The sequence below is a fragment of the Corythoichthys intestinalis genome, chromosome 4 (genome assembly GCF_030265065.1).
Source record: "Corythoichthys intestinalis isolate RoL2023-P3 chromosome 4, ASM3026506v1, whole genome shotgun sequence".
In the NCBI taxonomy this organism is placed as follows: domain Eukaryota; kingdom Metazoa; phylum Chordata; class Actinopteri; order Syngnathiformes; family Syngnathidae; genus Corythoichthys; species Corythoichthys intestinalis.
Window position 1 is genome coordinate 10,194,365 of NC_080398.1, and position 26,961 is coordinate 10,221,325.

Sequence of the window (26,961 nt, forward strand, 5' to 3'; positions counted from 1 at the left end):
CACAAACTCCTACATTCAAAACTACACATGCAGGATGTACTAAAATCCAATCAGCAAGAGACATTTCAACAGGAATTCATACTTAGAAAACAAGAAAAAAGACAGAATAAACAGTGATTGGAGTCAGCATGCTTTATATCACCCACCAGGAAAAGTGTGAAAGTGCAATGCATTAAAACATGACACTAAAAAGCACTGACCTACAATGTAATAACACTAGCAAATGATTTTGTTTGAATTATTTATTACATTAATCCAAAAACTATGCAAGCTGATTGTAGTACAGTGGGGCAAATAACTATTTAGTCAACCACTAATTGTGCAAGTTCTCTCACTTGAAAATATTAGAGAGGCCTGTAATTGTCAACACCGGTAAACCTCAATCATGAGAGACAGAATGTGGGAAAAAAAAAGAAAATCACATTGTTTCATTTTTAAAGAATTTATGTGCAAATCATGGTGGAAAATAAGTATTTGGTAAATACCAAAAGTTCATCTCAATACTTTGTTATGTACCCTTTGTTGCCAGTAACGGAGGCCAAACATTTTCTGTAACTCTTCACAAGCTTTTTACACACTGTTGCTGGTATTTTGGCCCATTCCTCCATGCAGATATCCTCTAGAGCAGTGATGTTTTGAGGCTGTCATTGGCAGTGTTGGGAGTAACGCCGTTATAAATAACGCCGTTACGTAACGGTTGTTTGTCCAAAAATGTGCAAAATTGCAATATATTGGTAATGATCAAATAGTGAAAATACTTTTGTAAAAATAATTTAAAACTTTATCATATGGTTGTTAATAAATATTATTATCAAATGACAAACACAGAGGTGTTAAGCAAAAAATTCCACGTGGACTAATTGTCAGACATCATAGTGCGCCCCTAGGTTAAGTTTGTCTTGATGCCGGTTATAATCGTGGGAGTTTAGATGCGCCTACATATCAACCACTGGTAAAATGGCAGCTGTTAAATATTTCAATAAGAGAGACATACAGCAGAAACAGCTCTGCCACCAGACGATCACAGAAAATGCCTGGCTCTGATGAGATATTAATGGGGATGGAATCTGTTCTCCTTTGTATAGTTAGAACATTTCTGTATATCTATGATATACTGTAGTACTGGGAAAGCATATTGAATGTAATGATTTATAAACATATTTTTTGAAGCAATGTAGTATGTGACAATACCATTTATATTGGCTCTGTATGAGTTGTTTTCCTATTTAATCTCTTACACTCTCTCACACTTTCTCTCTGCTTTTTTTAATGCTTGCATAATTTTTCCGAGGATAACCAGTGATTGCATTCCATTGGTCTGCTGGTAGAATGACAAAAAAATTACACTGGGTATGTGATGTGATAAGGATTACATAACACTTTGTACCAATAATATGTATTCTACTACGCCAATCTCAGAAACCCAAACTTCTGATCTATATTGAAGAAATGTTAATTTAGTGTTTAGCCTTTACACTTGTTCAATTTTATCGTTTGAAGATGACATAGCATAAAAGGCATTGTGCACACATATTATTGAAACGCCGACATTAAAAGTGCCTGTGACACAAAAAAGCTTGTTTATTTCAGATTGCATAATACGTCATATTTTATGCTCTTGAATGAAATGGACCGCTTGGATGTGTGTGGAATCGATCGATACATTTATTCAATTTTTTTAATCCCGCGCCATGAATATGAGTGACTTCCGGCCAGAATTTGGATTGAGGAAGAAGGCAAATGTGACGTCAGCGGACTAAACATCTTCACAATACAGCCTGATTTTGCTGATTAATCCATTTATTTTTTGCATCATGCCAGCCTAATGTGCTTCAGGCTTTTGTTGCTACACCAGGGGGAGTGGTGTGAGCCTTTTTGGATTCCAAAAGATCCAGTTCACTGCATAGAATGAGCAAAACAGGTCCGACAATCATGAGACCATTGGACTGATGACGAAGTGAGTAACATACGTGTTTTATGTTATGTCAAATACTGGGATCAAGGCAAACGTTTTATTAAGTAGGTGGCTTGCGTTTTGTGGGTGACAATGCTCCCTGTCCACCGAAAGGACCACTTGGCCGACGACCGGTGGCTTGTCACACACCATGTGGTCGCCAGCTGATAAAGGAATGCCTATAGAGCGCTCCTCTGCTTGGGCCCGGGGAGCCCCCCGCTCTCGTCTCTGGTTCTCGATTGTGTCTAGACTTCAACTCCCCTCGGCCCTCTTCACGTGCCTGTCTAGAGAGGGCTTTGAGCTTGGGCTCGGGCAGCCACGCGCTCCTACATCAGCCAGTTTGTCCACCGAGAATGCGCCATTTTCAGCATTCAATCCCCTCTGCTGACCGATCGGTGAAGACGATCAACCCCGCCGCCATGTGTGACATGAGTCGGAGTAGTTTTGTGTGATTTTTCGTTTTTGAAAGGCAAGGAAAAGGCTTGGAAGAGCCGCTCGGTTCGGGTTAGCATGTCGCTTAGCTCTTACGCCTCCTGTTTTGTCGACGCTCTTTTCTCGATCTCTGAAGCTGGGGCAGGGAGATGACAAAAGCCTGACTAACTCTGGTGGCATAAAATACCGTTGTTTGACCACTATGCAGTAATTTAGCCCTGTCGTACAGAGTAAATGGATTTTTAATCATTCATATTTCACTTAGCACAAAACTGTTATTTGTCATGATCATACAATTTATTTAGCAATTTGGGAAAAATTCTTACCGATAGATAAAAGAGAAATAAAAAAGAATATATTGTATTAAAAATATTGGAGTAGAGGGATAAAAACAATGATGACATTTTCACACTCTTTCACATTTTCCTTGTTCTGAATCTTCCCCATTGGGCTGAATTCTAAATCAGCTGAAATCGTTATTCTGCCAACGTCATCACTCAGATGGAGGCACTAGAGCACTATAATGAAAGGTGGGGCTAAACGACAGATTAAAAGACTCATTTCTCGTCATCTGCGCTTTGCCAAATTGTTGTATATAGTCGCATTCTCTCAAAATATTATTTTAATTCACATAATAATGTTATTTAATAAAGATACACGATAATATCGGTCGCCGATAATTATTGACCGATAATGGCAATTATGACGTCACACAGATAATCCAGATAATAAAAAAATTCAACCGATAATGCAATCCAATAATTATATACTTGATTTAGCCTCCAAATGTCTCAATCGAAGAATTCAGCACGCCGCCTCCTCAACCCCTCCCCTCTCTGAAGCCTCTGAGGGAGGAGGGATTGAGGAGGCGGAGTTACACGACAAGAAATAGTTGAATATTATGGCGGCTGTTACTAAAAAAACGACGCTCTCGCCATCTGCGAAACATGTACCGCAGAAGTTCCACGAGGCCGAAAGAAAGCGTCCTCATTCAAAACCACTAACCCAGCATCCATTTCAAACTGCATCACAAAGATTTTTGGAACGAATACGAGGCTGCTGCTAGCGGGAATGCTAAAGCTATTGTAAACACTAAGTTAAACTACGGGGCTTGTGACGATACAGAGTCGGGTTGTTTGGGAAAGCAGCCCAAGGCAGGTGGTAAACTCGCATCTAAGGCTAAACACCGGCACGACTGGAGACCGATAGTCGGCAAATAGCCATCTTCCGACGGAGCCCGCCGCTCTGGCCAGTCCGGCAGGCCGCCGCCGTCGCCTCGCCGTTGGCGGGGCGGGCAGAGCCCGGTTCCCCGGCTTCAGGACCTCCGGCGAACACCCCTGTTTCTCGAGCGTTTCCTCACGGCGTGCGAGCAGCGGCAGGCCCCGAATACGCCGCGGCGAACCGGCCGGTGCGGGCAGATTATCCGGTACGAACGTTGCCGCCGCCGCCGAGACGAGACACGATTTTTTTTTTTACCGAAATGACCCGAGAGCCAAAGCCTTGGATAAAAAAATAATGCAGTTTATACGACCACCATTCTTCATGAAAAACATGCCAATCACATTTTCACCACGTACATTTGGAAAAGTAATGTCCAGTAAGCAAGCTTATCATGACGGCACAGTGGTTAGATGATAATTTAAACATGGAGAAAACGAAGTCAGCCAGTCAATAATGTATTCAGTATGTAAAATGACGAGCGGTCAGATGACTTTGTAACGCTGCCTTTATTTCCGGCTTAACAAAACTCAGGCACAAAACAACACGCACGGAGATGCGAGCTCCAACTCCATCCAGATAGTTCTGCCGTGTATCAGTTTAGCTGCTGTAAAGCAAATGTCGTGAGTGCCGCAAATGTAAAAAAAGCACTGCAGAATGGGTACATGACATCTTGCTCTTTTGAGTTAATCATTTTCACAGTGTGCAACAAAGCATATAACATTAGCAATCACTTTTCAAATTAATTTAACTTATTTGTCTGCTCAATTACAGTCACAGTAGATAATCAAAATGTATTGGCACTTATTAACACTTATCAATTTAAATATGCACATTCCTGTTGTAATGAAATAACAATAATATTCTGTAGCCACAAATATTATTCAAAATCTTTTCTTTTTCCAAGTTTTTTTTTTTTGGATTAAGTATAATAATGTATTGCTTAAAATAAGGCTGTTAAGATTATTTTCAGCTAGCTATTTTTCTTCCAAGAAATCTGAGAGAAATACACTTGAAGCGCTGGCAGATAATTTCACTTATTTCCAATAGATTTACACTTAAAACTGACTAGTTTTAAGGAGGTGTGTTTTGCAGTGTATTAATGTTATATATGTTAGGAATGGCTTACTTTTAAAGGCATTTTTGTGCAACTTAGGTATTTACTCTGTGTAATGGTAAACTTTTGGCAACAATTACTTACAATGTCAGACAATCTGTCATTATTTAGATGTTGGAATTGACGACTTGTTCATATTTTATGTTGAAAAAAAAGCAATAAATTATATTTTGCACAGTAATATTTTCTTTTGTGTATACTTTAAAATTTTACATAAATATTTTAATAGAATTATCAGCTTGACATTATCGGTTATCGGTTGGAATGAGGAGGAAATTATCGGTTATCTGTATCGGTTGAAAAATGTATTATCGTGCATCACTACTATTTAAGATTTTTTAATCATGTCACAAGCACTTTAAAAGCAATAAAATACATGTTTGATACATGTTTCATTCATTTCTCAACCGCTTATCCTTACAAGGGTCGCGGGGGTGCTGGAGCCAATTCCAGCTAACAATGGGCAGGATGCCCGCCCATTATAATATGGATAAACTTTTGTAAAAGAGCAAATGCGGTAGCTGATGCTAAAAGAACTCTAAACCCCCTCCTACACAACTGTGAAAATGTTAGTCATTTCTAAAGTACATACTGTATGCATTGCATTTCTATTGAGTAAAAAAAACACACCTAACACTCATGCACTGTAAAAATTTACATTAAATTTGAGTCAGATTTTTCACCCATGTTGACCTGAGATACTTTTAGGGTCAACTGCACTGAAAAGAGACATTATTTGCATATAATGAATAATTTGCTTAAAAGTTAAAAAAACGTGCATTGCTTATAATTGTATTTTTTCTTTCATGAAACTATTAAAACTGTAAATTTATAGCCTGTAAGACAAACAATTTACAATCTATTGGGAGACATAGGTTGGTATCGTACTCCATCAGGTCTAAAGTGACTGCCAAATGGCTATGTCTGGCTAGAATCCACACATGATTGCCTAGACAGCAGTGGTCCTTCCCTCCACCTGAACACACTACATCAGCCCTAAAGGTAGTTGTCACACATTCCCACCATCCGATTAGTGATCCCTGGTAGCAGCATGACACCAAGAAGGAAGCAGTGGAAAGACAGGAATGATACACCCCGACCCCTCTTTTTTTCCATGTCTTTCCTTGTCGCTGTTGCTCTTTCTGCCACTCAAAACTCTCACACTTTATTTGTTTCTCCTGGCAAAAGGTTGCCCCGAGTCACTCTTTCCATGTATTTATCCATTTGTATTTTTTTCTAGCAAGATACTTAAACAATCTGCCATCTTTCTAAATACTGACTGCCTTTAAACTACAATGCTCTTAAACTACTATTCTTAAACAGAAAGGGGAAACCGAAACTGAGAAAATCAGAATGTCTTTAACTGACAGTAAGCAACGATTAAATTGAAGCTATTCTGTTTAGTTTATTGTCAAGTGTCGAAGCCAAATAAGACTCATAATAACTCATGTGAATAATGGCCGTACCGCTGGCCAATTCTTCAACAAGGAAAAGAACAGCATGGGATGATTTAAAAACTTGTCCTTCCTCTTTTCAATGGCCAAACAACATTTACTTTTATAACGGCACTAATAAATTTCAACATATCCAAATTACTGATATTGTTCAAAATACAGCATTTATTTTCCATACTCAGATGATAGCTTTTAGTTTTTGGTGACTGTGCTGTTTTCAGTACAAAATTCGGTGACAGAATCTCATTCATTGTGAGTTGGACTTTGGAACCAAAGGGTCACAGCTTACTGTGGAAGTTCATGATTTTTTACATTAGGCTTAATCTTCGAGTTATCGGGGGTTTACCTAGTCAGTGGAGTTGATTTCAACAAATCCCGTGCATTTTGTAAATTATTTGTTAGTTTCAGGGTTCTGGAATGGCTAAGCTAGCACGAGTCAATGGTGCCTGCTATGCCAATTTAAAAAAAAACAACACAGATCTAAACACAGATCCAACATAGTCAAATAAATTCAAACTGCAGATCATTATTCCAAAACACCCATGCAGCCAAAACAATGTCACACCAAACTGCCGTAATTCATTTCAATCTGCAGGACTATTTTTTAGATGTGTAATATGACCGACCACAATAGAGAGGAGTGCTTCAGCCACTCGTGCCCACGCTGCATTCGAGGAAGGTGGGAAGTCGGACTTATCCCGCTCGGTTGCAACCTCTGTTGAAACCTCAAAGCATTCCAAGCGAATGTAAACAGCAAAGATGGCTGTTGGTGGATGGTTGTTTTTTTAATTTATTTTGGACATCAAAAGATTTTTTGACCTCCAGCAAACCTGCCTTCTCGTAAGCAATCAAATAGTGGAGGTGATCCGATGATACTTTTCCAGATCGGAGGTTGGAAACTCTGACTTCCCACCTTCCTCAAATGCAGCATCAGTCTGCTGTGTTAACTGATGGCGGGCAACATTGTGAAATGTGCATTTAGACCAGGGGTGGGCAAACCGGTCCTCGAGGGCCGCAGTGGGTCCTGGTCTTTGTTCAAACTTATTCAGCATAGACCGTTTAGCCAATGAGGTATCAGTGGAAACAAGAAGCACCTGGCTGAAATCTACTGATTGCACTTGTAAGAAACCGGATTGGTGAAAGGCTGTCCTCATGATGGGTATGAACAAAAACCCGCACCCACTGCGGCCCTTTGTGGAATAGTTTGCCCACCCCTGATTTAGACGCTGTGGAAACAGACAGACGAAATGGGCAAAGGAAAGCTTCCACAATATCCTTATGAAGAACGAGGAACAACATAAACTGGTTACTTGCTGCTGGCTACGACATAAAAAAAATCAGCAGTGAAAAAAACTATATGATATCACGCCGCTCTGCTCCGCTGCAGAGCGTCTGGATTACAAATGTTGCTGTTCATACTGCAATTATTGACATGCTAAGTTTTAATAACTTTATCCTGAAAACGTACAAGACACTATTGATTGCATGAGTTACCGATGATTTTCATGTGTTCGTATGTTGTTTTTTATTGGCATGCTAAGATGGTCCAAATGACTCGTACTAGCTTAGCCGTCCGGAGCCCTACAACTAACAAAACACTAACAAACTACACAGAATTTTTTTTATCATCAACTCCACTGACGAATTAAACCCTAGCTAACTCGAAGATTAAGCCTCATGTCCAAAATCCTGAACTTCCCCTTTAAGTCGAGCTTTGTACATACGATATGTATGGCAAAATATTGTAAAGCTTGTTTCACAATGTGATTTTATCATTTTGTCACTGTGACACAAGCAGAACAGGCTGTCCCTTCATTTCCCACTGCCCGTGAATAATGTGGCCAGTAAAGGCAGCCAGCTACCAGAGAAGACTGTAATTCTTATCGATTTTAGGCCCACAATCAGTTGTCACACACCCACTACAAATGGGGTCTTCTGTCATAGCAGATGCAAAAATGAGAGCACCATTTGAGTAAGGTTTGGTATTTGCAATAATACCTCATGCCTCTTTCCTCCTACCACAAAATTCAGCACAAATACTGCAAAATCTAACTTAACATTCTTCACCAGTAAGGAAGTAAGTAAGTGCAGTTTGAAAAGATGCAGGCATTGCATTAGAGGTCAAAGACTAATATTAAATCAGCGAGAAGCAAAACTCATCAGCATCATCTTGGGGGTGTACTTCCTTTTTCTATGTTAAAAATTATTTGTTAGATTTCGTGTGGCATTCATTATTACATTTTGAGGAGAGCAAAAACCTCTTTTCACCTTTCTCGCTTCCAATTTACAATCGACCTGAATGCGGAAAAGGAAGCAGAAAGATCATCTTGTTCACATTTAATTCGTGAGTGGACAAATATGGACTAAGGGTATGTAGAGTATTTGGAAGAAAAACATCCCAGAGCATTACAACAATTATAAACAAGACACTTCTTTTGGAGTTTTGTTTTATAGAAAATAAAATTAAACTCTCTCATATATACTGAACCACGGATATAAATTTTTATAACTACGGGCTGAAGGCCTGTTAAATTGCCACTCAAGTAGTAATTGTTGTTGTTCTTCTTGTGGACACTAAATTTTAAGTCCTACTCCTCCGTTATTTGTCAACCGATCGTCTTGAAACTGGGTAGCTATGCAGCATTGGCTATTATCTATTGGTCTTCATAGCCCTTATTTTCTTGTATCATGGCTGATTAAAGGGTGGAGGGGGTTACATGCAAATTTCAATATTATGAGCTCTTAATTGTTCCATAAGGCATTTCCTCATTTTTTCTGTCTGTTCTTGTCCTTTGTATGGTTGCATATGTAGAAAAGCAATGAAAAAATAAAAAAAAACAGAGAGGCTTTCTGACCCATTCACCTAATTTTAAGAAATCGTCAAATGTCTTCTGTCTTCAGGTGTAACCTGCTGAAACGCTAGGTGGTACCGAGCCCCGTCATTTTCTTCTAGCTCATCCTCTGCTGCAATGTGTGCCGTAATGCTCTCCTCTGCCGATCCACCTCCACTCTTCCTCAAGACATGTTCGCCCTGAACCCTAACCCTGTGCCTGAAAAATAGGCAAATACCCCCCTCAGTTTAATTAATTACAGACTTGTTAGAGTCTGTTGCATGTAGGTGACGAGATAGCCAGTCGAGGGCATGTGCAACTGGGGCATGCAGGTCCATTGTGCCATGCGTTGCATGGAAAACTTCCCTTACCATGCCTTCTAGAGAGTGCACTGGCGGCTTGAGTTGATTATAGCCTTGTGGTTAGCGTACTCTTCTGTGCTGGCCGCGCCATGTGGCGCAGGTTCGAGTCCTAATCTGGACGATCTGGACGCTTCGTGCGGCGCGGCCCCATGCAGACAGGTTACATTGGTGCCGTGACCCGGATTGGCAATAAAGGTTTCAGAAGGTGAGTGTATTGGATGCACGCATGTCCGTTGTGTACGTTGCATGGGAGACCATCCTCCTGATGCCTTCAAGAGAAGGCGCTGGAGGCTAAGGTTTGAATCTGGACCTGGACGAGGGGAACTGATTGCGTCATGCAGCCCGGTTTCATATAGACCGGTTACACATGCGCACACAGCATTCAGCCTGTAGTTTTCTGTTGCATACTTATGCTTGTTGTCCCAGGAGACATCAGATTCAGTCCTACATTATATAATCTACTTGAAGACCAAATTAGTGACAAAATCCAAAAAAAACATGTCATTTTAAAGCTTTAGAACAGCTGAGGAGGAGAAAAACTGTTTTAGGTGCTAGCAGCGAAAATACTAATGTGGCCGATTCTTATTTCTTTTATCTGAATGAGATCAAAACAAAACATAAAATGCTACCAATATTTTGTTTTTGGTTTATGTTTGAACAACTTACGGCTTTCATTATGACATTTTCTCTTTTGTAGTGCAAACCATCTTTAGTGCAAACCAGCTTTAGTCGAAAGTTGCAGAATTCTAAATATGAAAAAAAAAAAAAAAATCTTAAAGGATGTATAGTAGCGGTGTGCCAATACGCTGATTATTAGATTCATTGAGATTTGACAAGTGACGATTCGATTACGATTCATAAATGTTCAAAAATGATGATTTTTCCCTAATAACTTAATGACACCCGCTGCTAGCGGAATGAAATTCAAGACACGTCTGCTACCCGGACACCTTAAGGGACGCACAAGGTGAGGATGGCTGCAGCAGAAGTTACTGAAAGAGAGATTTACTCCTATTCAAAAGACTCGAAAATAAATTTGTGTATAAGACAGGTGTGTATGAGACAGGCAGGGACCTGGCGGTCGCACTTTAGATCCTCTTCTGTGCGCAAGTTATTTTATAGAGCAAGAGGGGAAGAGAGATAATTGGTTTCTCCTTGCCTTTCAGTTGTCTAGCAGTAGGTTCAAGTCATGTTAATCGGAAAATGTCCCTAGTGTGTTGCTAAGTCCAACGTGCGTCTATAAGAGGTGAGTACACGAACCTTCTTGTACTGTTTAGCCTTTGTTGTTGATGTTTTTGAGATGTTCATAGTTAGCGCTGAGCGATATGCTAATTAGAGAATTCGCTAAAGTGTATTTCCATGTTTATTTCTGCATTGTTTGGTGGTGTACAAAAGTTACTCCAGATGCAGAATGTGTAAAACCAGGATTAAGTACAACAGTAACACTACAAACATGCAAAATAGTTATCTAGTAGTTAATAGAAATCTGTGAAAATAAAGTATATTGGTTGAAAGAAGTCTTTTTTTCTAAAGGCACTTTGTTTGTTTCTAGAAAATGTGGAAATAATACCACCAGTGTAAATTGTATTGTATTGTTGAGAGAATTAAGTACTGCCTTTGAAACAGCTAATGTTTTTGCACCTTCTTGTAAAAATAAGAGCAGCACAAGGTCATCTTTGTGTTGTATAGGCATGTCTAGAAATAAGTACTGTCTTTGAAATGTTAATGTTTTTGCACCACAGGCCCAAAAGACCAAAAATAACTTGGCATATCCGCAGTATTTCTTTTGCATTGCAGAGCTTGCGTATGGTGTGGCTCTTTTCACACTTCATGCCTCTATTTTTGCAGTAAAAGCCAAAAGAACCCAAATTTCAAACTGCTTTGAGGCATCACGTATCTCCATCTCTGCCAAGTTGAAACCTTTGCTCTGTGGCGCCAAATCCAGCGAGACTATAGATAACTCGCATGATGTTGTTTTTATTTCAGCAGAGGGCAAGGCAAGGCAGCTGTGCGCTGCCACCAGGTGAATGGGAGTAGAAGTGCAGCCATTGTATTGTTTATTTCCACCAAAAACAAACGTGTCAGCAACAATCCAGACGGATTTTTTTTTCTCACAAACAATATACAGTAAGAGTGTAACAATATCTCGATGCAGCGATATATCGCGATATTTTGCAACCCGATCGGTTGTCGATATGCTCCTGCCAAGTATCGATACTTTTATTTGACACAGTGGCCATTGGATGCTGTAAACTGCTGTGTTTGTTGAGCAATTCCTTGACGGTCCACTAGGGGCGCTCAAGAGTGGCGGTGAAGGTAAAGTGCGCACAAGCCGGCTGGAGAAGAAGAAAGGAAGCTCCAAGTGGGTTGAAAAAAATAAAGCTTTGTGGGAACGGTGGAGAAAAAAGTGACCAAAATATTGCTACAAATCACACTTTAGATTTTACTCTAACAAGAAAGGAAGTAAGGTGAACAAGGACTTTGCTGTGTGCAAGAATTGTCTAACAAAAATAAGGTTCACTGCTAGCTGGTGACAAAGTGGACACGGATGTCTTCACTGCTTCACTTTAATCACTTGAGGTAAGAAAGTTTTGCAATGTAATTGATTTTTTATTTTACATACAGGTGGGTATATTATTTTGATGACATTTGGTGTTGAGTACTGGTGTCAACAATAATCGATGCGGCGATGCATCCCGATGCGGGCCATGGACGATGCGATTCGATGCGGGCAACAAGCCGAATCGATTCAGCACATATTAAAATATATAAGTCCGTTCAAAAATCTTCCAGTGATGCAATGGATTTGGTTTCACCATTTGTATTATTATTCTCATGTTTACCTGTAGAGGGAGCTATTGTACAAGCAATGCAGGGGGGATGAGGAACTAAAATTGACTTCCTCACGGGAGTAACGTCACAGACATGCGCAATTGCGCAGTGGCACTCAAAGCAGAGATAAGACATAATAACAATGGCTAAAGCGGAGAAAGAGGAAGCGCGAAAGATTATTGACGCACCAAAGACATTGAAAGCAGGCATATGGAGACATTTTGGCTTCTATGAGGTTGGTGGGAAACTTGACCAAACTTATGCGGTGTTTAAAAAATGAAAGGCTGCTAGTGTGTGTAAAAAAAAAAAAAGAAAGAAAGAAAAAGAAAGAAAGCCCTGGTCTCATTCAAAGCACTAATTAAATGCTGTGATGTTTTTTTATTATTTTTATATATATTACTATTTTCATTTGACTACAACCAGGAATGACACAAGAGCCTATAAAAAGGTGTTTAATGTCTGACCGCTTGTGTTGCCTCATGATTCACGAAAAATATGCTTTGTTTAGCATTTTAATGCATCCCAGGCTTTAATGCATCGTGATGCATTGCCGAATCGAATCGTGGCCCTCTTAATCGAATCGAATCGAATCGAATCGAATCGTGGCCCTCCGAATCGTAATCGAATCGAATCGTGAGGGCAGTGCCGATGCACACCTCTAGTGTTGAGTGATATAAAATAAACCAGGACCCTAAACTGGATGAAAATGAATATCGAAGAAGCCTACGTGGACTTATTGATTTATTTGATATTATTTTAGAACCACTTTCCATCTAGTTTACTACACAAACTGTTATTACTGCCATTTTGATGCAATAAGCTATACAAATGGTTTGACTAGCTTCCAAGATATATAAGGTGATGTGCATGATAATTAATGTAGCCCACATATTTAAAATAGGTAATTATTGCATTTTTAATTTCTATACATTCAATTATTTTTTTTTATCCACTCAATACTTCCAACACAAAAAAAATCAGGATTTCAACTCAAAAGCTATTAGTAACTAATATTTTTTGTTTTATTTTGGTTTTTTTAAGGAGAGGAAAATTGTGACTGAGTCCGACATCTCAAATGCTGAAGCAGATGGTGGGAGTGCTCAAACCAATGCTTTTGGCAACAAAGGTCATATACGAAGAAAAGACCCACCAATTTTATCATTGCCCCACTCCAAGCTCAACTGCTGACTGACACCTACAGCACTGTTAATTTTTTGTAAAATATTTAAAACTTACAGAAATTAAGTGTGCCATTCATCATAATCTCTCCAAGAGATATCAGTGGTTGTGGTTTGTTACCTCTATATGTGCAGGTACACAATTTGCAGTAGATTCATATTTTACTGCAGTGATGCACAGAAAAGGTGTCACTGTTTAATAAATGACTTAAACAGTACTTTTTCTATTTTGAAATATCTTTTTTTTTTCTCTCGTTTCAACAGTAATATCGTAAAATATCATGTATCAAATTTCTGACCAATATATCGATAATTGCTGTATTGTGGTATCATGAGATAATCGTTATCGTGAGCCTTGTATCGCGAATCGTATCGTATCGTGAGGTGCCCTGAGGTTCCCACTCCTAATATACAGTGCATTGTACTTACAATAGTGAAGGAATATAATCTATTTCTCAATTCATTACTTCTTTTCTTTTAAAGGAAACAGAAAAAGAAATATATAAAAATGTTTACAAACATTTTAAAAAATAAAGAAAGAAAGAAAAACACAACAACTTAAAACATTTGGGAGCACATCAGGTATTGTTTTCTTATCCAACAAAATTTGGAAGTACTTTCTCTTTTGAGCATCAATTTAAATCCATTCTTATTGGTTTCACGTACTCTGTCCACTTGAACCATATCAAATAAAATGTATCAATCTCAAATTTAAGTGAAAATGACAGCTCCTCCATGATGTAAAATTTTAATGTACAATGTCCATCCATTGCCCAATAGTAGGTGATTCTTTTTTAAGCCATTTCCTGGTAATACATTTCTTAGTGGCTTCTAATAGAATCTTCAACAATTTTGTATCATTGACTTTCCAATTTTCCAGCTTCAAATCACCCAGATAGAGACATTCGCATTTAAAAAAGATATGTTGCCCGAAAATGTTCTCCAAATGTGCATGACTTTCAGATGGATTTTTGATTCATACAAGAATTGCTTGATGTAATATTGCAATATATATTAGAATCGATATTTTATAACACCATTAGTCTGAGCTGCATGAAATGTCAGTTATTGTTAATAATATTTTTTTTTTCTCTTTGTATTTGTAACCAAATAAGATTTATGGCCCATTTCATTTTTTTTGGGGGGGTGTCGCATTTTAACTGAAGTCAACATGTTATTTCCTTTCACTTTTAATGTTTCTGTGCATGTAAAATCAGCAAACTTGTGAACAAAGAGGAGTGGATGCAGAGCCACAGCCTGGAATAGTGGGGTACAGACATGTGAGGACAAAAAAAAAAAAAAAAAGAAAAGAAAAGAAACAAAGAATGCAAGACAAAAACATGTGGCATTCATATCTCCGAGCAGGCGTGATGGAGTCTACTACTTAGAAAAAGACACACAATCAAACATCGCCCAAACTGTTAGGAATGCCAAATGGTCCTCACTTTCGTAAAACATTTCCACCTTACAGGTACTCAAACCATGTGTGAACTTGTTCACGTAATTAACTCAAATATAAGCATACACGAATAAAGATAGAGTGGGTGCCGATTGAGCCACTGATTGTGTGGCGGTACATTCATCAGTCTTTGTTGCTGGCAGCGTAGGGTCAATTCACATAGAGCGATGTTCTGAATTTGAATGCAAATTGTTGTCTGTCTCTATGTGCCTACACCTGACTGGCGACCGGTTTAGTGTGTAGTCTGAATGAGAATCCTATTTATGGATTTTTTTCCTTTGTTTTTTGCTGAGTACATAAATACACATGTGTTCATTTATAGCTTTGATACCTGCAGTGACTCTAAAATGTAGATAGTCGTGAAAATCAAGAAAATGCATGAATGAGAAGGTGTTTCCACAGTTTGGGCATGTATATATACAGTACTTATGGGACCTCAAGATCCGAAATTCAGTGTATTAACAGCAATTTAAAAAAACAGTGTTGTTGCAGATGTTTTTTTTCTTTACATGAACATGACCTTGCCTTACAAATTAAGATACTGAACATTGGCCCTGTGTATCTTACGTAAAAACATCAAGGTGAACATAATTCATTCAGACAATCTGTCAAATTAAAGGAAGGGACAAATGTTCTCAAAAATTCTGTTTCTACAAAATTCAGAAAGCACACCAAGTAGATAACTGTTTTGTCAGTGACTGAAGTAAACAAGTAAAATAGTTGATGTCTCTTCTTGCAAAACATTTCAAATAAGGACTTCAACATTTGATCTGAAGCATGCTGCATCCCATGGCTAAGACTGAACATTCAGAAAAGAGGTGGAGTATTGCAGTTAGATGTTGCTAAATTGTTTGCCATTGGGAATTAAATGCATATTCTTAATGTGGGTATCTTATAATGAGGGGGGTTGCCTCCAAAAAAAAATCCAGTTTCAATAGTAATTGTATGTTAGAAGTAATGCAAATATCATGAACAATTAAGTAATTAGCAACTCTAATTGACTAAACCTGTTGGCTTTATATAATGCCAATATCAAATATAATAATAATGAATACTATAACAAATAAACGTAGTATAGGTATAATTAACATTTTTTTTATATGAATATTTGTCTGGCCTTTCCTTTCTTATGTTTAGTCAACCATTTAGCAAACAAAAAAGCAAAACATCAATTGCCACATAATGCTAGAGGCTTCCCTCCCCTCTCTATTGTTGGGTAATTGTCTGTTTGCCTTCCACCAGTTTGTGCATTTTCAGGTTACGTTCCTCTCAAATGCAAGTTGAACCAACCTGGGCTTTTAGTTCATGGGGCACTGTTTTCCAGTGGTCTACAAACATTGTGAATAATTACTTATCGCTAGAGGTGTAACGGTACACAAAAATCTCGATTCGGTACGTACCTCAGTTTTGAGGTCACGTTTCGGTTCATTTTCGGCACAGTAAGAAAACAAAATGCAATATATAAATGTGCTAGTTGTTTTTTACACACTTTTGTGTTTTCAACAATAGGAACATTAGCCTATACAAAGCTAGAATTCTGCTCAAAAAGTAGCGGGTATTTAAAGGTAATAATCCAACAACAATTTGCATTTCAGACCCCGCGAATTGGTCAGCTTTCTTTCTGAAAGAAAGAAGAAAAAAGCAGTCCTGTGCTAAAGAGAAAAGCAATCCCAATGACAAAGATTTTAATATGTATTTTACAAATGAAAAGCGTCAATGATTTTTTTTTTCTTATGAACGTTTTTCAAAAGCTTTATTGGTGGATTTTCTCAAGTTAAAGGGTCACACAGAAATGAATAAATGTAATTGTGTAAGCAGGATCTGTATATTATTCTTATTATTTAATTACAGATGTTTTAGCTCATTTCAATTTATTTTATTTAAATGGGCTATTATTTATTTTATTATGTGTTTATATTTTACAAATGTGATGTAGTATTCATTTATATTGTATATTTTATGTTGTATAACTTTAGCTCCTATGTTAATATTAGTTCCTATTTGTTTTGTCGTGGTAGGAGGGTTTTGTATTGAACACGGGGCCGTGTTGGTTATTATTATAGCAGAGAAGACAGTAGTAAATCAACAAAGACAACTGTCCCCCGATGTACCACTCAAGAGATCTGATGGACTCAAAAAGTGGGTTACGATTGCATATTAGTTTGAAAATCGACCGGATCCAGCGTATTTTTACACGAGTGACTTCCGGTCTGCTAGCTAGTAGTATTGACGCAGGAGGGCCGCGTCTCGTGTCAAATAATAAACTCTGCCGTTCTTTTCGCGTGCATCACGTTGCGCCGCTTCTGGGACGCGTCTAACACGCGGCCACACTGCGACTGGTGTGCATTGGCTGACTGACTTTAACGGCCGCGTTTCACTGCGTTCTCGCGGCGGCCACGTTGTCGCGCCGTTGACGTTTCTTACTGTCCTACCGTGTTGGTCCTCATTATCATAGAGAAGACGGAGTAAATATAATCTACATAAAGAAACTGCAACCTGATCGACTCACAGCCTTGAAAAGTAAGGGTTACATTACGTCAGAAACCCGTTCGGTACGCCTCCGTTCTGAACCGAGCACCAAGTACCGAAACAATTCAATACGAATACATGTACCGTTACACCCTTACTTATCGCATATTACTGCAAAAGCGTTAGATGCTTGGCCAACCACGAAGTCATTCTGCTCACTTAACCCTTGGCTTTGTCATCAGAACTATGTACAGAGTGTAGAACTTTGGCGGAATGTGATGGGACATTAGTAAAATGCTCAACAGTTACAGCCCTTCACAAAAGGAGAAAGCTTGCTACCCGCTTTCCATTACTAACTTCCTAAGATCAGAATTCAAAAACTTAAAGGTCAACAGAAGAGAGAGGAGCAGAATGACTTACCTTGTTCTGAAGTTTGCTGGGTGTGGGTGCCCATCATACAAAGATAAAAAGTCATATTCTTCTTCCACAGCGAAAGATTGAAAAACTATGTGTATCCTGTTGCCCTCTCCTGCAATGATCACCCAGGTACAGTTTGCTCCATTGGGATAACCATATGGAAACCCAGGGCTTTCTATTGTCCCATTCCTCCCCTTTAAAGTGCCTCCACAAGTATGGATAAAACCTGGAAAGGAAGAAAACATACGTTAGATAAGTCAGTCACGTATTAAAATGAGCGTGAACCTATTTGAATCTTAAAGGATTTACATAGCTTTTTTTATTTTTTTATTTTTTATTTTTTTTGTTCCTGTAATATTATAATTACCTATAGATATTTTTTTTGTTCTAATTAAGACAGTCTTGATTAAATTACACAGGTGTCATGCTTTGCGTTTGTTCTGTCCTCGACCGTGACAACTGGCTAGTTATGTCAAGCTCTTTGAAATTGAAAATATTTTGCGATCCTAAATTGTAAACAACTTCTAAATACTGGCCATGCTTACAAGTCAATCCAAATATGCCTTCTGGGCAAGGGAGGTAAAGAGGTGCGTTCTGAGTTGTTTAGAACGATTCAAATAGTATTTGCATTGTATTGTAACTTGTGCCTAAACGAGATCTGGCATTTTATCATGTGCTTTGTATATTAATCAAAGGCCAAACATCAGGAAGGGTGGGAGATTAAGCAAAAAAGGCATTTATATTGGTTCCTCTGTTAAACATGTCCTATTTTTTCTGAATATCAATCAAAATACAAATCCAACAAAGCAAGTGACAGAATATCATAATGGCAGAACATTGTTTTTTCTCCTTTTTTTTACCATTAAATTAAAACAATTATATCTCCGATTTTCCATGATCTATCGGTGCTACAGAAAAACTGTGAGAGAGTTCAAGGTCCACACTTTGGAGTAAGGTTAGTGGCAGCGCTACACATCCCAAAATTTTTTTTTTTTTGCGGCGCTTTAAAGAAGCCATTCACTGTTGGTCAAAAGTATTGGCAACCCTGCAATTCTGTCAGATGATGCTCAATTTCTTCAAGAAAATGATTGCAATTGCAAATGCTTTGGTAGTAATATCTTCCTTGATTTTGCTTGCAATGAAAAGCCAAAAGATAATTGCAGTTTTGTGTAAAATTATAATGATGTATTTTTTTTTAATTCTCTTTTGTGTTTTTTCATCATCTTTACATGCAAAATGGACATGTTGTCAGAATATGTCAACATGTGTGCTTATTTCTAAGCATTTTCATTACTTATTTTACGTAACTTGTTTTAACCTACCAAAATTTCCAATAGTTTGGGACAATGTGAGTTTGCACCACGTCAACATATTCGGGGAATGGTTTTCAAGCCACAACAAAAAGGTAATGGAGTTCCTCCCTCCATACTTCCGATTCCTCAATCCCATAAAATAATTTTTTCCACATGGAGATGGCAAGTGTATAATCGCCAGCCTCACATTCAGATGCCTCTCCTGGATGCCATGAATGCAGCATTAAATGACATCATAGGAGATGCCTGCAAAGGCTGAATAAGGAATTCAAGAAGTTTCTTTCCACGCTGTATAGCAGCGGTCTCAAACCGACTCCACAAAGGGCCGCAGTGGGTCCTGGTTTTTGTTTCAACAGATCCAGCACAAACAGTTCAACCAATGAGGTTTCTACTAACATTAGCAGCACCTGATTGCAATCAACTGATTACACTTGTAAGAAACCAGATTGGTGAAAAGGTATTTGTCTCGTTTGGTTGGAATGAAATCCAGTACCCCCTGCGGCCCTTTGAGGACCGGTTTGAGACCACTGCTGTATAGCAAGAGAGGACATCTGTTGTGATGTGGCTGAAAATTTGTGGACCAACAGAGAGGAATGTCAAGATGTGTAGAAAGAATTGAGGAAAAATCCTGACACCACTCTAAGTTTAGTTTTTTCACATTTCTAATATTGCTTTTGTTTGTTTCTTTGTGATACTCAATGCTATCTTTTGCTCTCAGTATCGCAAGGACATTCTCTGTAAAGACATTGTAAGAACAGAAAAAGTGTAAACTGAATCTCGTCCATGTCCCTTGCAATCAATCTCCCTCACACAGGTGTAACTTGCTAACAATTTTCATCAAAACTTACGTAAACCATCTTCAGTATCAGATCCTTCCACCAGAGTAACTGTTATATTGAGAGCATGGCAAAGCAATTGGACTGTCTTGTCTGCACACAATGAAACAAGGACTTGTCATTCTGACAGCACTGACATGACACAGAAACTTAATTTTGAGCAAAAGACTAAGAATTATGCACAAAAAACTGGCTTTTGCAGGTAATCCATGTTGTTTTGCTACTTGTGCGACGTGTTTTGAGAAATGTGCAAACTGTTTTGAGAATTTCAGTTCCGGTTTGAGAAACATATTAAACCAATTGAGAAAAACTGTAATATCAAATTATTATGACTCACATTAACATTTATCTTTTAAGAACTGAAGAAGTTTTTTTTGTCAGTGGATCTCTTTAAGATCGACCAGTAAACTAAAATTGATGTATTGGGCACCCCTGATTTCTACAGGATTGAACACTCCACTGATATCCTGGAGCAGAACTAACACTGTTGCAAGTAAATGTACAACCTTACACAATATAATTTACCAATGTAGTGAGAGCTATTCTGTACTGTTATTAAGTCAAACAACAACTTTTCAAAAAAAGGTATTTGGTTAAAATGCTAAGTTAATCCAAAATAATATGGCTTTATGGCAGCTACTTTCAGAGGTTTAGGAAATGCGCCTGACTAAAGTGAAAAATGGCTTATTTGCAGCAAATCAATATGCATAGACTTTACAAGTTTTGAAGAAGTAACTGAACTTCACATTGTAAAGCTCTTAAAAAACAGCAGTCGAATACAAACTTCGGTACAGACATTGTGATCTGTAGTGAGAGCACGGAACAGGTGGAGGAGAAACTAAAGGTGTGGAGGTATGCACTGGAAAGGAGAGAAAGGAAGTTTAGCCATAGTAAGACGGAGTATCTGTGTGTAAATGAGAGGGACCCAGGTGGAAGAGTGAGGTTACAGGAAGAGACCAAGAAGCTGGAGGAGTTTAAGTATTTAGGCTCAACAGTCCAGAGCAATGGAGAGTGTGGAAAAGAAAAAAAGAAATGTGTGCAGGCAGGCTGGAACGGGTGGAGAAAAGTTTCAGGTGTGATGTGTGATAGAAGAGTTTCAGCTAAAATGTAAGGAAAGGTCTATAAAACTGTGATGAGACCAGCAATGTTGTTTGGTCTGGAGACATCGCCACTAAAGAAAAGCTGAAGGTTGCAGGGATGAAGATGCTAAGGTTCTCTTTGGGACTATCCTGGATGGAGAGGATCAGGAATGAGTATATCAGAGGGACAGCACATGTTACAGGATTTGGAGAGAAAGTCAGAGAGGCCAGACTGAGATGGTTTAGGCATGTCCAGAGGAGAGATAGTGAGTATATTGGCAAAAGGATGCTGGATTTGCATATACCAGGCAGGAGGTCTAAAGGATGACCAAAGGGTAGGTTTATGGATGTAGTTAAAGAGGACATGAAGCTAGTTGGTGTGAGAGCAGAGGATGCCGATGTCAGGGTGAGATGGAGTCAACTGATTCGCTGTGGCGACCCCTGAAGGGAAAAGCCTGAAGGAAAAGAAGAAGACTAAAACCAGTAGAATCCTATGCTGTGTTGAAAGCCAAGGAAAAAAATAGATTTCAAGACTTTTTATTTTTTTAAATGGACAGTAAAGGGATTTGTCTAGTACAAAATGGCAAATCATTCCACAATTTGGGAGCAGCAAGAGAAATTTCCCTATCCCCACTGAGATTCTGTTTTAACCTCAGCACTACCAGAAGCAGCTGATCAGCTGACCTGAGACATCAAGCAGGAGCATGGAAATGGAGCAGCTCAGAACGGTAAATTGGTGCCCAGCCATTTAAAGATTTAAAAACTAATTTAAAAAAAATCTTAAAATGGATTGTAAATTGCACATGCAGCAGTGAAGGGAGGCTGAAATGGAAGTTATTTGCCCACATTTACAAGCTCCAATTAAAAGACTACTGGGAATGTGCAAGAGGGAACATTGCTGACCCCAAAATAAAGTGTGTTACAGTAATCCAGCCAGGACGTGACAAAGCATGGATTACTGTTGTAAATTGGGTATCAGAGGAAAGTGTTTGATTTTTGCCAGTTGCATAAAACAAAAAAATAAATAAATATGCACTTTGCTACTGCACCATTTTACTGGTCCAATTTAAAATCCTTCTCTATCTTCAAATCCAAATTAGAAATTGTTTGCTTAACATAAGGTGGCAATGGGCCCAAGTCGACAGGTGCTTCACAAGAGGCACTCGGACACAAAATCATTACCTCTGTTTTCTTTTCATTAAAATTTAAAAAGATCATGGCCATTGAGGTATAACTGTCTTCGAGACATACCACAGTGATATATAAGAAGAGAAGCCATCATTGCCTCTTAATGGTATATAAATTGATGTATTGTCTGCAAAAACAATAAAATGTACGTAAGACAGTATTTAGTCCCGACTGTGAGATGATGGTTTTATCTGCTAAAACTTGTCCTTTAGTTTTATTAATCATATTTATCAAATATTGGTTTTGGTGTTGCATCATTTTATCATGTTGGTGATTTGTTTGTTTAACTGTATGTTAAAGGGCTATTAGTAAGCTTCTCAATAACAGCAATAGACAAACAACTTGTCCCAGTAATACCTATGAACAATTTAAAGCTTGAAAAACCTAACACGATTTTTTTTTAATGTAGTAAGAAGCCAGAGTATACACAGAAAACATAGGGAATAATATGGACAACATACAAATCAGATTTGAGCCCAGAATGTCTTCACTGACTTGCAAACCACTCCTTCACCCTCCTGCCTCTGCAATAACGACAGCAGTTATAATGGAAACAAGTATTGCAAAAGTGAGGAAGTTACATGGACACTCGGGTAGGGTGTTATATTGATCAATAGATCGTTTTGCCTCATTTCTTCTTCATTCCCTCCTGAGGTCATAAAGTCAGAGTGACACTGCCTGATACAAGGCCCTTCAATGCTGCTGCACATCTTTAACATTTTATTTTTTATGAGTGGTGACAAATTAATGGAACAAGCTAAATAAATGACACTATAGTAATGTAAGTAAATGCATAGTGCTATAAACTTGATGAGAACTGAAGGGATAGCCCTAGCTCACAACCAAGTTTAAAATACAGCATATAGTATATGTGCCATACTGTGTTAACATGTTAGTTTCATCTCTATAAGGCAGCACTTTTAGCACATTATGTATTACCAGTTTGACTTACCTCATAATTTACAAATACAAATACAGAAAAAAAAAATTATAAAAAGAATTACATTAAACACTAAGCCGATGCAAAGTTCTCTTGAGGTCATTCAAAAGACTTGAACGGATACACTTTTCTGTACAGGGAAAACAAAAAATAATAAAAACAGAAAAGGAAAAAAGTTTTTCTGTTCAGATTTGGGTCATGTTTATTTTTCGTGTCTTGTCTTCTTGAATGCCCATTGTTTTCACCTCTTCTCACTTGTGTGTGACCAATAAGCTTCCCTTGCACCTCTCATGCCCACCCAGGTGTTTCTCATTCTCTCGGCATTCTGTGTTTTTAAGTTAACCAAAATGCTCCTAACTGCCCTTTTTTCATGTGAAAAAATTAGGACACCTCATTAAATATTCAGTTCGTTATTAAGAAATTTTCACACGTCAATGTCCGATCTTGTTTTTCTTTATCTCTGGAAAAGAAAGTGATTTAATTGCAGCTAAACAACAAAAATTAACACTGTTTTACTTATAAAACCAAATATATCAACATAAATGCAAATTCTAACTGAGGAAAAAGGTACAACACCCTACCACCAAATAGCTTCACCTTTGGGTGAAATAACTACATTGAGACACTTTTTGTAGCCATCTACCAGTCTTGGACATCGGTCCGAAGAAAGTTTGCCCCACTCCTCAATGCAGAATACTTTCGGCTGTGAGATGTTTGAGGGATTTCTTGCATGTACAGCCCGTTTCAAGTCACCCCACAGCATCTCAATGGGATTAAGATCTGGGCTTTGACTCGGCCATTCCCGGACTCTCCATTTCTTCCTTTTCAGCCAGTCCTTGGTGGATTTACTGGTATGTTTAGGGTCATTGTCATGTTGCAGGGTCCAGTTTCGCTTCAGCTTTAATTTTTTTACAGATGATCTCACATGTTCCTAAAGCACCCTCTGATACACGATACAATTCATGGTGGATTCTATGATGGTAAGCCTTCCAGGTACCTGCTGTAGCAAAGCATCCCCAAACCATGATACTTCCACCTTCATACTTCACAGTTGGTATGAGGTTCTTTTCCTGGAATGCTGTATTGGGTTTACGCCAAACATGTCCTCTCTTTTTGTGTCCAAATAATTCAATTTTAGATTCCTCTGTCCGAAGAACATTATTCCAGAAGTCCTAGTCTTTGTCTACATTCACTCTGGCAAACTTCAGTCTGGCCTTTATGTTCTTCTTGGAGAGCAAAGGTCTCCTCCTTGCACACCTCCCATGAAGGTTAAACTTATGGAGTCTCTTTCTGATTGTATAGGCATGCACTTTCACATCAACAGCAGCAAGAGCCTGCTGTAGGTCCCGTGATGACATACTAGGGTTTTTAGATACTTCTTTTAGCATCTTGCGGTCTGCTCTCGGGATGAACTTGCTTGGACGGCATGTTGGCAGTTGTTTTGAATGTCCTCCACTTGTAGACTATTTTCCGGACAGTGGAATGGCTGATTTTATATTCTTTTGAGATCTTTTGAAATCCCTTACCAGACTCATAAGCATCTACAATCTTCTTTCTGAAGGCCTCAGACAGCTCCTTTGATCTCACCATGGTGTTTTCCCTCACTTCACAGGGTCACAAAATACTACATTTGAGGTTTAAATAAGGCAAGCCTCCTTCAAAACACATTGATGATGTTCTTATCACGTGCACCTGATGCGATACCCCGGTGTGTGATTTTAGCCATTTTAAGTGGGATTGAATGTGGGGGTGTCCTAATTTATTCCTCAACAGAAATTGCATTTATTTAAAATTATATTTCACAGAAAGTTTTAAAAACAATCTTTTTTTGCAATTTTATTGTTAAGTTCTATTACTTGAGTCTCTCAAGATTGTAAAATTGATATTAAATATCCAAATGACAAAATATGTTAGAAAACACACAGGTTTCCATAGGGTGTCATAAGGGTGTCATAAGTTTTTCACATGACTGTATGTCTAATGTTATAATTTACAAGCTGTACGTATAGACCCTACTCACCAACGTCACAGAATGACGTGTCGCTGTATCCGGCCGCCATATTGTCCGTCAGTGTTTATCCGTATTCTTAACGGTTTCAATTTGTCGTGCAATTTATAGTGCAATTCATGGAAGCCCCGGTGCTTTCAGATGCTGTAAACTCATTGGATGTGTTGCATAAAAGGCGTTATGTGGAAAAGCTTCAGTCTATCCATTTGCCAGATCCATATTTGATGCCTAAATTGATATTTTTCGACCCGCTGTCTTCGCCCTCTCTGCCTTACATCTGCTACCCTGATATCTACAACTATCTTGTCCACACAAAATCAGCCTATTCTCACGAAAGTTTGAAAAACTTTAAGAGCAGCACTCTAAGCAACATTACCCCGTGTGACCCTTTACTTCCAATTTTCTAAAATGGCGACAATCAATAAAAAAAAAGTTGACTGCGATGGCCGACGCTTCAAGGATAGGTGGATATTGGACAATTTCTTCAATAAAACACGCAACAACTGTGTCTGCCTCGTTTGCAAAGGGACAGTCGCTGTTTTCAAAGAGTTCGATGTGACACAATATTACTAAACAAGACACGCTGACATGTACGACAACATTACAGGGAAGATACGCAGCGAGAAATTATAGCAACTTGAAGCTAGTTTAATTTCACAGCAGCAATATTACCAGTAGAGTGTCGAAAGAGAACGCCACAAAGACGAGATTGTTGAAATTATGAATTTAAAAAATTATTAAGCAAATGTGACACACGGAAGGGCTTGCTAAAATTTGTTGAAATATATTGTTCTATGTAAATCAGCCAAGGTAGCCCCCCGCATTTTTACCACACCAAATCTGGCCCCCTTTGCAAAAGGTTTGGACACACCTGTTTAACTTCTTTCACTTGGTACCAGCTAAATATTATTCAAAAAACAATGATGGTGGAAGAAATAAGCATCTTGAATTTGAAACTGTATGTTGTCGGCGATTAGCCTCGCAATGATCTTAATTGTGGTTGTCAGCCCAAAACCTTCTAAATATATATTAAATGCATCTTACCAGATATAAAATGACTACTACATAATCTGTAGTGATCGTTTGGTGCCCAGTTTTCTCGTCGAATTGCAGCAGTCCATCTCGCTCTCCTCTCCGGGTCTCTCGGAATACGGTAGAACTTCAAGTCTCTCCGTCTATCTTCTCTGTTATTGCAACCACCCGCCACACACGCCTTCAACATTTTGATTATTAATGTCAACGAGCAGAAAAACACGCAATAATAGGAGGAATTTACGTAGCGGTAATGCTTAAACCCGACGAGTTGACGACCAATATGGCGCGGAGGCGTGGTTGTGACGTCATGTGAGTAGGGTCTATATGACAGGGAAAATATCCAATCATCCATTTATTCATCTTCCAGGTCACTTATCCTCACTAAGATCTCTGAGGTGTTCGAACTTATCCCAGCTAACTACGGTCAATAAGCGGGGTACACCCGGAATCGGTTGCCAGCAAATTGCAGGGCACAACACACAGCCATTCACGCAGTGCTCATACAAAGGAACAATTTACCATGCATGTTTTTTGGATGTGGGAAGAAACCAGAGAACACGGAAAGAACCCACACCGGCACTGGGGTATCATGCAAATTCCAAATAAGAAGTCCGCAGCCAAGAATTGAACCCTAGCTCCCAGAACTGTGGGGTGGCCATGCTGAACACTTATGCGGCGTACCATCTAGAAATGATCCCATTTCAGTGAATTAATATGCATATTAGTTACTGAATGTAAATATCAGTTGATATTTTTTAAATATTAACGGGTTCCTCCACGGATGATGCTTAAAGTCCTCGAAATGCATGGCATTGATAACGGTACCCCACAATCTACAC

The 26,961-nt window shown here is 38.6% G+C and overlaps 1 protein-coding gene across 4 annotated transcripts in view; it reads right to left on the reverse strand.

Moving 5' to 3' along the window:
• Nucleotides 1–26,961, reverse strand: part of LOC130915132 (CUB and sushi domain-containing protein 3-like) — a 386,272-nt gene that overhangs the window by 327,556 nt on the left and 31,755 nt on the right. For all 4 annotated transcript variants that reach the window (XM_057834920.1, XM_057834921.1, XM_057834919.1 and 1 more), the window contains exon 2: nt 17,727–17,949. In XM_057834920.1, coding sequence (XP_057690903.1) covers nt 17,727–17,949 — 223 coding nt within the window. The remainder of the gene's footprint in view (nt 1–17,726; nt 17,950–26,961) is intronic.